At 39.2% G+C, this 12,727-nt stretch overlaps 1 protein-coding gene across 1 annotated transcript in view; it reads right to left on the reverse strand.

The window, feature by feature from the left end:
• Positions 1-12,727, reverse strand: part of LOC102875145 (GPI ethanolamine phosphate transferase 1-like) — a 46,282-nt gene that overhangs the window by 8,848 nt on the left and 24,707 nt on the right. The window contains exons 19-24 of the mRNA XM_006892727.1: positions 10,648-10,756; positions 9,636-9,738; positions 6,069-6,171; positions 4,051-4,137; positions 1,788-1,843; positions 1,416-1,491 (exon numbers count right to left, since the gene is read on the reverse strand). Coding sequence (XP_006892789.1) covers positions 1,416-1,491; positions 1,788-1,843; positions 4,051-4,137; positions 6,069-6,171; positions 9,636-9,738; positions 10,648-10,756 — 534 coding nt within the window. The remainder of the gene's footprint in view (positions 1-1,415; positions 1,492-1,787; positions 1,844-4,050; positions 4,138-6,068; positions 6,172-9,635; positions 9,739-10,647; positions 10,757-12,727) is intronic.

Here is a 12,727-nt window from a genome sequence, read left to right on the forward strand (position 1 = left end):
TGGGAAACATGGTGAGATAATGCTTTTCAATGATCAATTCTTTTTTTAAAATTTTTTTATTTTATTGTATTTTGTGTGTGTACCGTCAAATCGGGTCTGACTGGTACAGGAGGAGATTGCCCCTCCTTCTCCAGCAGAGCATCTGGTGGATTTGAACTTTGTGCCTCTGGGACTGCAGTGCTGCTTCTTGCGAATGATCAATTCTTAATGAATTACATACTTGATATTTCAAAAAAGGGAGAGTGAAATATGTTAAAAACTGATATTCAAGAATCCATGCAAACCCTTTTTGCAAGTTAAAGATTCTGGAATAAAGTCAAGAAGAACTTTCCTTACTACCACGTCAGTCAAACAAATTAAGCTATTGTTTTATATTTTTAAAGCTCACTGAAATCACATAAGAGATTAAAGACCAAGCATTAAATTAAATCAAATATTTTCTTTTTAATTAAAGGATAAATATATCTAATAAATAAGAATTACTGTATTAAAAGATTGTGAGTAGAAATTAATAAAACAACAAAATTCAATAATGAATGGGACATAAGAAGACAGAAAATGTCTTTAACATTTCTTAAACATATATCAACTCTTGTCACTGGGGATCTAACTCCCTGGAAAGCAGAGGAGGTACAATTATCTTCTCCGTCACTGAAGCATCCAGCAAGGTGCATGCTACTACATGGAATCACTCAACAACAATATTCACTGAATCAATGAGTTCTTTCCAGGAATACGATTTGTGAGGAAAGAGGCAGGGAATATTCGGGGGGCCTTAGAATCTTCTGGAACACAGTAGTTTTGATCATAACTTCTCCATTTGCTTTAATAACTTTGTTTTGTTTTGTTTATTTTTTTCATGCAATCATTCCCATACATTGTTTTATAAAATTTATCACCATTGGACTACGCCCACCAGGATACTTTTAACAGAAATTTCAAGGACAAATGAGAAGCCCTGGTGGCATAGTTTGTAATGCATGAGGCTGCAATCAGAAAGGTCAGCTGTTTGAATCTAACAGTCACTCCTCAGCATCTCAGAGAAAAGATGGGCAGTGTCCTCCCTTCAAGGGTCCAGCCATGGAAACCTGACAGGGGATCCTTAAACACTGGCAATGACTCAGCCTCAGAGAGTTGGGTTTGGGCTTAGTGAGACACATACAAAATCTTCAGACTTCTGAAGTCAGAGAGGCATTTAACAGAGTAAAAACAGCGACTGTTGAGGTAAAGGCAGGAGAATCCCATCTCCAGTCCAGCAGTGGATTGATGCCAATCTCAGATGGTCTCGTTCCAACACTTTTGATCTCTGCCACAGTGACTTCATGATCCTCCTACTACACAATGTCGCAGACTCTGGATATCATAACTGGGCTCAAAGTATTAATCTTTCACTTAATAAAAATAAGAAAACTAACCTTCCACATCATCAGGGCTCCCATCATAAAAGGGCTGAACACGGTCAGAAAGCAATAGACAGAGGCAAGGTCAAAGCTAGAGAGGCAGAACATGAAGGAAAAGAACGTCAGAGCTCACGCGGTTATGTATAAGGGATATTGTTCTACAAATGATGTAATAAAGTCATTCTGCAATCTCTCCTTCTTAAAACACAAGCATACACACATGAAGGCATATTATGATGTCACTCAAAAGAAAGAGGTAGCTCCAGACACAACCCTCTCCAAACACATTACTCGGTGCATGAAGCAAGGTCCAAACAAAAGGTTAACATACCAACTGCGTAGTTTTGGCTTCCTACAAACCTACATTCTGTATTCAGCAAAATTTACCTGTTGATAGATGCTATATTTCCAGTCCCAAAAAATGCTGTCACTAGGAAGAAAACCTAAATGGTGTTAAGGAAATGCCAAGACAAATCAGAATTCAAACAGTTCTTTTACATTCAAAAAAATATAAGTTAACTCCGTCATGAGAATTTGCGCTTTTTTAACCTTTTTTATTTGACCAGAAAATTGTTTTAAACTAAGGTATTACTGTAATATAATAATGTCCTTGTAAATGCATTTTGTAAGAATCAGACTGAAGACAGGGTGTCCTGAGGAGGCAAGGTCTAGTAGGCTGGACTCACCTGCTCACTGGTCCCTGAGGACAATGGCTAATCTCCTCCTCTCTAGCAAGGAGAGTTGGATTACTGTATTTGCAGGTCACCACCAGCATGCCCACTAGTGAGCTACCTGCTAGATTTACATGGATCAGAAAGAAAGAGAGCATCTTTCCAAAATAGTTCAATAAAAAATGTTGAATATAGTTTTTAATATGTTTTTGAACACACATTTATATTAGTGCAGTAAAAAAAGGTAGAGACATGAACACTCTCTGTGCCCAAGGACTAAGTGCTAAAACTTAAAATACTGGCCGATCCAGTGAAAGGGCTCACTACATGCTAGTTGTTCTGTATTTACATACACGTGCATGAAAGAGGGACTGGAAACACTAAGAGAGTACTATGAATCTCCAAAACTTTGAATGGAAAAGTAGCATTTTGGTTGGCGAATTGAGTGAGCCTTAAAAATATCCCTTGGATAGATACATCCATTCAACCAATCAACTAGGCAACCAGTATTTACTGTCCAGTATATGGCCCAGACAGAGGTAGGTAGTAAGAAAATGAGTGTGAAGAAAACACTCCCCAAGTGCCCATCGTGAATCAGATTATATGTAGAGGAAGTTGAGAAATGTCTTAAAGCAAAAGAACTGTGAGAAAACACCTGGCATAGTTAAGCAGCAGCAAGGAGGTGTGATTAGAAATTGGGTTTTATTTCAATCCGTTTTTTTCTTATTTGTTTCCTTTATTTCAGCTCTAATCTTCATTATTTCTTTTCTTCTGAAGTAGGTTTCCCCTTGCCCCTAGCAGCAGAGAAGGTAAGGAGTTGGGATTCCAATCCAAAGTCAAATGGTTCAAATTCACTAGGTGCACTTCTGAAAAAAGATGGGCAGTACTTTCCCATGTGATTTATAGCCTCTGAAACCCTGCTCGGGGATCAGTTATGAGTTAGTTCTGACTCAACGGCAATGAGCTGAGTTATTACATTTCTAATTATTAGGGCTGGATTAGATACTGACATTTCTATCTCTATCTCTATCTCTAGCTCTATCTCTATCTCTATATCTATACGTGCTGTAAACATCCATGCATGCGGTAGAACAGCAAAGTTACACAAACTTATCAGTCATAACCAAACAGAGACAACGAGTCACTTAGACCAGTCTGAGCAGACAGCTATGGTCTGTAAGCTCCTGCAGTGAGTAGTGGCTGGACCATTAAATACTAGAAGGCAGCACCTAAGGTCCAAGCACCTCTGTTCAAAGCAAGAAGAATAAGAACATCCAAGATTCATAGACATAGTTGGTCCAAGGACTCATGGACCATGGAAATCTCAGCCACTCTGGTAGCTTAATGGTAAGGAGTTGTACTGCCAATCCAAACGCCAATGGTTCAAATCCATCAGCTGCTCTGTGGGAGAAAAAAAGGCAATCTCCTTCTATGTGTTAAACTACAAACCTGCTGAAGGCTCGGCTACGAGTCAGCTCCAACTCAACTGTACACAACAACAAAACCCTGAGAACAGAACTAGATGGTGGCTGGCTACCAGCACCCACTGGTCTGACAGGTATCACAGTCGAATGTCCTCGATAAGAACAGAAGAGGTGGAACAAAAGAAACACCCACGACTGTGACCCTCAGTCACCTTGTCAGCCTAACACTGAACTCACATTCGTGCTTCAACTTTCAGCCAAACAGACGGGCCCATGAGATAGACCAGCCACATCCAGGGAGGTGTGTCCTACTTAGAGCAATCATCCATAGTGAGATCAAAAAGGAGCATCTGCCCAGGGCTAGGACTCAGAGGACAGGACAGAGTGACGACCAGATACAGAAAGCACAGCGGGGAAGTGGAAGCTGCCGCTGCATGGTGGAGACAATAAATGTTACCAAAAAAACACTCCAACAGGCAGAAACGCCTGCTGTGTCTTCTTGCTCCATTAAATGGGAGGCAGAGTCCTTACAATAAATATTTCAGTGAAGGATACAAGGAAAAAGGCCCTGCGGATGTCATCCAGATAGAGCTGCCGAAACTGACTTATATCCGTGTTACAGGAGAAGTCAAAACTGGTGAGCTGTGAGAGAAGAAAATAGTAATACACTCTACTAGTCGGCTTATGTTTACAGTCAAAGGACAACTTGGAGTCTACGTTACAATGGCTATAGATCAATAAATCAATAAACAAAACAACTTATAGCTTATTTACACCAAAATAAAATCTGCCAAAATGTAAAATATGTTGATAATAATAAAATTATCTTGGTGGCTGTATTGCTTTCTGCATAACACTATTGAAAAGGGCTTTTATGATAGATAAAGGTTTCCCTTCTAATTCCTTGCATAATTCTTCCCTTTGCAAAGACTGATTCTCAGAGAGCATTCTGATCTTCCCTCAAAGTAGAGGATGCATTAAAAATAATGGTAAAAATAATTTCAAATCTCTACTACTTTGAGTGTCTGTTAAGTCTATATTTAGAGCAATAATTTTCTATTTTACAAAAAGGTAAAATATTCTTGGTTTTGGTAAAGTATGAAGTTATTCAACAAGATGCAGTCACTATTTGCTTAAAGTCAGTCCCCTCACACTCAGGGAAGACTTTAAAGAGAGAGTTCCCCATTATTCACTCCACAGAGCCACGGCCATTCGCTCTCATAAGAATCACATAGTGACAATTCTACTACTTCACACAGGACACTATGGGTTGGAATTGATTCAAATGCATACAAAAAATTAAAGCCTTGGGACACTGTGGGGATTGTAACCCATGCTAAGAAACAAAAAGTGTGTGGACCCTGCAATGGAAAACTTTCCTTGGGAAAGATAACTTACTTTTCATTGAAAACCAAAATTTTTTAAATGAAACAATGAATCCCAGTCAGTCTACTAAAATATTTAATATTAAGAAAAGTCTCTGATCATTTATTTGAACCTTAGAACTCCTTTTTATGCATTGTTGTAATACCTCAAGGCTGAAAGTTAAAAGCAGTGTTTAATATATGTTCCTTAAGTTTCTCATTAATTTCATTTTCATAAATGTTGATTAGGGTGGGCTCAACCTAAAACTACTTCCCACAAACCAAACTCTGATTCAGTGCTGGCAAGCTGCTTCTAAGTCCATCAGGTCTGTGAGGACATAACCACAATAGGAGGACACTGACCGTTTGTCTGCTGCAGAGCAACTAGTGAACTGGAACCAAGGGTGACATGCTGACTTTGGGGGAGCAACGCGGTACAGAGCGCGCCACCAGAAGCCCAGAGCCAGTTCAAGACAAAGTAGGAGGGTGTTTTCCTGCATTACTCATCCGCTTTAACTAAAATGGCAAATATTCTAGCACCAATGCTATCACATAACCTACAATTCTAAACCAAACAAAAGCACGAATCGCCAGTTCTATTCTACAACACAGCATGATAAAGATACTCTTAAAATCTCATTGGACCTTACAATTTAGAGCAGACTGTGTTGAACTGCGGTTAAAGGAACAAGTCAAGGTCATGATCACAGAGGTGGCAGAACAAGCATTTTAGATTAAGATGACAAGAAAGAAAAAAAATAATAACATTGGAAATTTTGTCATCTTACAATCAAATTCACAAATTACAACAATATAAATATCCCTTGGCTAAAATGAACTGGATGAGGGAATAACTGGACCTAAAAATGGAGAAAAATAAGATGAAGCGTCTCCTCTTGCCTCGATTCCTTCAGCTGTATTTCTGCATCAGGGCCTCTACCTCAGTCTGGATCACCGCCCATCAAACAACGAGAACACATTCTTCCATGGCACGGGGCAAGCGTTAGGAGTTAGTGATTTGATTGCCAGTGCCAAGTAACACTTACTTGTTTTTCAAACACCATTAACTTTTTAGAAAATAAAAATCTTAATGAAATAATATTCTGACATCCTTATTAGAGAATATTTTCATAGAGAGTATTTAATAGAGAATATGGAAGTATATTGTAATGGAATCAACTAAACTAGACCATGATTTTAGTAAGTTACCTTCTGTTTACAGGAAACACCAGATTGTTGTAGAGTTTCTTGTTCCATCTGTATCCAGACAAACATCAAACATGACAACAACAGTGGAAAGAGAGCTTCATACCTATTTGGAACAGGGGGGTTGAGGATGAGGGTAGTAGGACAAGGCATAGGAGGAAATATTAGAGGGGGAAAACAAAGCAAATAAAAACTATACATTTATAATGAGAGGTCTTTCTCAGATTTTAATCACAATATCACTGTAAGCTTCCCAGAAGACAGTAGAAAAGAAAACTGACATTTCAATTCCAACTTAATAAATCTTGAGATCATTATCTGCTTAAAATAGAACAGGTTTAAAAAGCATTCATAAAATAGATGGCAAATGTGCACAACAATAATGAAAATACTAAGAGAAAAGTAGGAAGATAATTCCAGAGTTAAACTAAATAAATACACATGGTCACAGGGTAAGAAGAAATTGTCAATTTTAAAAAATGGGGGGGGGGGAGGTGCAAAAGACAAAAACATCCACAGAAAGGATAGCTCTGATAAAAGGTTTTTCCCTCTCTTGTCACAACTTTCCAAATGGAGGTCATATGATTTTTATAATTATGAAAAATTAGTTGAAAAACAAAGCTTTAAAATGCCTGTGTCTTAGTCATTCCTTAAAGCTTATTCCAAGGCCTATGTGAGTCCTAGATGGCACGAATCCAGCTCTACTGCTCATTCTTTATATTAGACATTAACTCAAAACAACTTACCCATTCCATTATGTAATTGTCTAACACTCTAAAATAAAGTCCCCCCCCCTTTTTTTTTTGGAGCAGCTTACAATTCTGTATATGCCTGTGGAACGGGTGTGCCTCATCCAGGCCATAGTCTTTGCAATTACTTGCTGTGTCAGACAGCTGGACAACGGCTAACGATGATAGAAGGAGAACTGACACCTTTGAGCTGTGTGTCTGGAGAAGAGTACTGAATATACCACACACTGCTAGGAGAACAAATAAGTTCATCCTAGAGAGGGTGAAACCAGCCTGCTCCTTGGAGGCAAGGATTCTGAAACTTCATCTGACATTCTTCGGGCATGTTTCAAGGAGAGAACAGTCCTTGGAAAGTGACATCATGCTAGGAAGGGTAGAGGGACTGCTCAAGAGAGAAAGACCCTGGATAAGATGGATTGATTCCATGATGAGGGTAATGGAGTTAGATGTGTCAGAAACAAAGAAATTGGCTCAGGATAGAGCAGGGTTCAGAGATGTTATTATACTTAGGGTCACTACGAGTCGCAAGAGACTCAATGGCATATAACAACAATACATCCATTTAACACTATGTAATGTTAGCTTAAAAGCTGGCTTTTCCAGCCATTATGCTACCTTAACTGAAAACACACGGTCTTGCAAATTATCAACAGCTTGGAACTAGGATGAGAAAGAGAAAGAGAGTGAGAGAGAGTTTCCCACACAGAGCAGCAAGACTTGAGGGGGATTGGATCTGAGCACAAGACCCTGGTGAGTGAGACTCTAGTGATGGTGGTGGAGTGACTGTGACATTGCTATGGATAAACTGTGGCAAGTGGAACCAGAGGAGCCCTGAGATAAAGGCCACAGTTAAAGGTTTTCCTTTTCCTTCTGGATGATGGAAGGAAAGGCTGACTGCTGAACTGAAACCAGAGTCTGGACTAATTGAGGTATTGTGCCTTGGGACTGCTGGACTAAAACCTAGACTTGCACTGGGTGATATTCTTTACCTCCCCCCCACTCTCCAACTTATTTCCCTAATAAACCCCACTCTCAATACCACAGCTATGAGTAAAATCTGTGAGACAACAATGAATATTGGACTCAAATGATTGGTAGAAAGAGGCGCAGGAGCATGGGGGTTGCCATGTCTGACCAAGCAAATATCTATATGCTGCTACTTCTTTTATTGATGCGGACAGTTCCCTTTTATGAAGTAGGAGAGGTCAGACTCGGCCACCACATCCTTATATCCCACCTGATCCTTTCAGAACTATGGATTTCCCCCCACTTTTTTTTTATTAATTTTAATGAAAGGTTACAGAGACTTACGGTTTCCAGAACTATGGATTTTAAACATAAACCCACTGATGATTAACTGAATCAAAAGTCATGCTTTGGACTACAGTTTTCTTACTGCTTATAATGATATATATGCAATTATTCATTTCTAAGATATAAGAATTTCATAATTCTATAAAACATGTTACATATTTATATCCTTCAAAAAACCTATAAACTATGATCACTTTCTTTTATATAATGTAGTTAAACCAATCAAAAGAGTTTTCCTGTGGGACATCATTTTTTTAAAATAATGTATTAGATACTATCTACATATTTGAATTAGCTGAAATACAAATTAAATGTTATTATGGGCTCTGAGAGCACATAATGAAACCTTACTAAACAAGAAGCAGTTCATGTGGTCTCTACAAATTGAATAGGCCTGGAAAAGCATGTTAGCTTATGATGGAGAGACTTTATCTCATAGGATTTTCACATGTTACTGGAAATGACCAATCTTTTAAGAAGATTGTCATGTTAGTAAAGTAAAATGCCAGTGAAAATGAGTAAAACCTCTAACGAGAGACTAAAACAGTGGCAGCAGCAGTGGGCTCAAACATAGCAAACAACTGTCAATGTAGCTTTTTGTTCTGTTGTACAGTGTCATTACATAGAGTTGCTACAAGTAGACACCAACTAGACAACAACTAACAAGTTTTCCAAAGACTGAACTAAAGTCTTGGGCCAAATAAGTTTACAAAAAAAAAAAAATATCCAGGAATAATTTGATAATTTAATAATTTGTTGATACAATAATAATTAGCTCCACAGATTTAGTCTAATTTAGGAGATACTGTATTTGGCAAAAAATTCAAACTATATGCATTATTTATTCAACGTGTCTTTCCTACTCAGTGTTTGTTGTAATGTGCCTATTTCTAAACCTCAGGAAGACTTAAAAAGAGATGAAGTAAAATTAAAAAGTAAGAAAATGAAGGTCCAAAATTTAATGATGGGAATAATTGATTGTTGTCTCAGAATCATAAAGAGTGATTGCTTCAGGGTCTGCCTCCAATAAAACTTAATTTGGTTTTCAGAAAATTTCAATATTAAATAAAAAACCGTTTTCATTAGGTTAAGTTTCCTTAACTTTGGGGAAACATTCTGAAAGTTTCCTGAATCACAAGAGTATCTGTACCATGGTACATCTAAAAGCAAAACTAAAAACATATTTAAAAATAAAATTCAAAGAAGAATGAACAATTTAAATAAAATAAATACAACAAGTGGGAAAAAAACATATGCTAGATAATTGTTTGAAACTCAAGATTTACTAACAATTCTTACTTATAGAAGCTAAAGACTGATAGAGAAAATAACAGATATATTTTTAAGCTTGGTATTATTTGATCTAATCCACCAGCTGCTTCATGGGGAAAAAAATGGGTAATCTCCCACGTGATTGAAAGCCTCTGAAAAACTGCTGGAAGGTCAATGAGTTAATACTGACTCAAAAGTATACAACATTAAGATTTAAATGTTTATAAGTTTATACCCCGTGCTTAGCAGCAGGTAGGTGGGCATCAGGGACAGAAGGATGTTGAGCAGTCGCTGGAGGAGGACGGAGGGACTCAGCAGAGGCACCACCAGGGAGGAGGCTGCAACGACACAGAGCAGGTCCTGGGTCAGCGCCGGAACCGGGAGCCGGGCTACTGCACGGGCACCACGAGCTCTGTCACCAGTTAGCCGAGTTCTGTCACCAGTTAGCCGAGTTCTGTCACCAGTTAGCCCGTTCGCAGTGTGTACGGTATTGCAACAAGAGCTTATATTTGCACTCATTTTTTTTTCCAAGAACAAATTATTTCAATTTCCCTCAATCCCCCCACCCATCAAATTGTACAACCCCATCATTAATGCCCCTCCCCCTGCACATCCTCATCCCTCTGCTTCCAGCCTCTCCCATCCTCCTGGATCCTTTCACTCATTCTACAATAATGGTTTTATACAATATTTATCTTTGTGGGACTGAGTCAGTTCACTGCACTAATCATTTTTATAAGAAATCTGGCACTTGACCTTTATAATTAAAATTACATTTATTTAAACTATAATTACATTTATTTTAATTATAGTTTGCTTTAAATAATTTAGATTTTCTGCATTTTCATGCAGCAGACTTTTGTCAGAAGTCAAATATATCAGATACAATCAGATCATAAATATTATAATAATCAGATCATAAATATTCTTCAGTAATTCTTCTACATATTTGCATATTTAGTTTTTAATTTTTATCTTATTCTTTATGTGTGTGTGTGTGTGTGTGTGTGTGTGTACCGTCAAATTGGATCTGACTGGTACAAGAGGAGATTGCCCCTCCTATTTGCATATTTAGATATATTAGACAGCTCTAATTCTGACATACTCAAGCAAGAGATAGCAAGAGGAGGTGGCTATTACTATTTTCATAAAACCATTTCTTCCAAGAGCAATAATAATGGCAGAACTGGGTCAATAATAATGGCAGAACTGGGTCATTTTCTGCCCAGTGACTGGAGGTCACTCACCCAGGACGGTCCAGCTAACGACCTGATTGCGGAGAGGCAGTCCTTCCTTCCTGAGCAGACTGTGATGGGTGCTGGACACGACCAGCATGGAGAGCACCGTGCTCAGCATCTGAACACAGAGACAGAAAAGGGTCGTCACTGGAGGGGCTGGGACTCACTCACACACTAGGAAGAACGTCCAGGCAAGAGCGGGGAGCACGGGGAGTCTGGCCAAAGTGCCGTTTGAACCATATGGACCCAGCTCCCCGAATGGTGGCCAGGCTGACTCAGTGCTCTTGAACTAAGCAAAGAAAGGGTCACCCCTTGTAAATTATGAAATGGCACATTTCACACTTTGAAGAGAATATTGTCAGATGTTATCATGTTTTTACTCAGCAGCATTCATTATTAATGTTACCATTTTCTTAAATTATAGAAACAGAGTGAAATAGGTTCAGTTCAGTGTAATTAAGTAATTGCCATCTTTGGCCTTCAACCAAAAATCCATCTATTTGTTAATTCATTTGTTCATGTAGTTGTGGTTGGAGTAACCGCTTAGTTCTTTTTTTAAAAAAAAAAAATTAATTTTATTATTTTTTGTGTGTGTACCATCAAATCAGATCTGACTGGCACAGAGGAGGAGAAGGCCCCTCCTTCTCCAGAAGAGTATCTGGTGGATTTGAACCGTGTACCTCTGCGGTTAGGGACCTCTCTAAAGTACTCAAGAGCAACGGTGTCTCTCTGAAGACTAAGGTGCGCCTGATACAGGCCATGGTTTTTGCAATCACTTGTTATGCATCAGAGAGTTGGACAATGACTAGGGAAGATAGAAGGAGAATTGACGACTTTGAGCTGTGGTGCTGGAGAAGAGTACTGAATGCACCATGGACTGCCAGGAAAACAAATAGATTCACCCTAGAGAGGGTTAAACCAGGCTGCTCCTTGGAGGCAAGGATTCTGGGGCTTCACCTGACATACTTTGGACATGTTGTAAGGAGAGACAGGTCTTTGGAGAGGGACATCATGCTGGGCAGAGTGGAGGGACAGTGCAGGAGTGGAAGACCCTCTATGAGGTGGATTGATTCAGTGACTAGGTTAATTGTGATGGGTGTGTCGGAGGCAATGAGATTGGCACAGGTTAGAGCACGGTTTAGGGCTGTTGTACATAGGGTCGCTATGAGTCGCCAGCGACTCGACGGCACATAACAACAACAACAAACAGCCTCTGGGATTATAGTACAACTTCTTGCCATTAGGCCACCAGAGCTCCCAGGTACCTAGTTCTTAAGATACGAAAACTATAAATACAAGTTAGGTAACTCATAAACTAGTGTCACAACAAAGCAAGCTCACAGCCCTCAAGTCGATCCTGACCCACAGTAATGCTATAGCGCAGAGCAGAGCGGCACCATATGCCTTTTAGAGAAGACAACTGACTCCCTTTCTTCTGCAGAGCAGCTGGTGTGTATGAACAAATGACCTTTCTGTTAGCAGCTGAGGACTTACTGCACCAAGGCTTCTTATAAACTGGAGTGGGAGGTGGCAGATGGCAGAGGGGAGACTGGTGCTTTCACACATTCTGCTTTATTGGGATACAATCACTCCAGTTCACTTTACACAGTGTCTGTGGGCACTTCTGACCTACATGGTAGAGATGAAAACTTGGGGCTGACACCATATGAGCCACAAGTCTAAAATAGACTAGTTCCTTTAGAATAAAGCTTTCCAAACCACTATTTTTAAAGAGGGGGGCTGTGAATGAAGTCAGTTCCCTTCGAGATCAGGAGTTTCAGCATATGATCTGAGCGATTTATTCCCATGTTACTAGGAAATTAAGAGGCAAATGGAATGCACCTATGCCAATATAGGGTTGTTGTTGTTGTTGTTGTTAAGTGTCCTCATGTCATAGACAACTCATAGTGACCCTGTGAATCACAGAAGTGAACACTTATATAACTTTCATTGTTTCTCCAAGTTCATAGTTTCCGGAGGCAAGCCATTTTGGAAGTGGATGCCACTCCTGCTTCCAAGCTTGTTTTAAACAGAGTGCTCCACCAAACACTGTCCACCATGGGTGACCATTATTGCATTTGACACATCA

The sequence above is a fragment of the Elephantulus edwardii genome, unplaced genomic scaffold, assembly GCF_000299155.1.
Source record: "Elephantulus edwardii isolate Elephantulus edwardi_28Jun2011 unplaced genomic scaffold, EleEdw1.0 scaffold00118, whole genome shotgun sequence".
Taxonomy (NCBI): domain Eukaryota; kingdom Metazoa; phylum Chordata; class Mammalia; order Macroscelidea; family Macroscelididae; genus Elephantulus; species Elephantulus edwardii.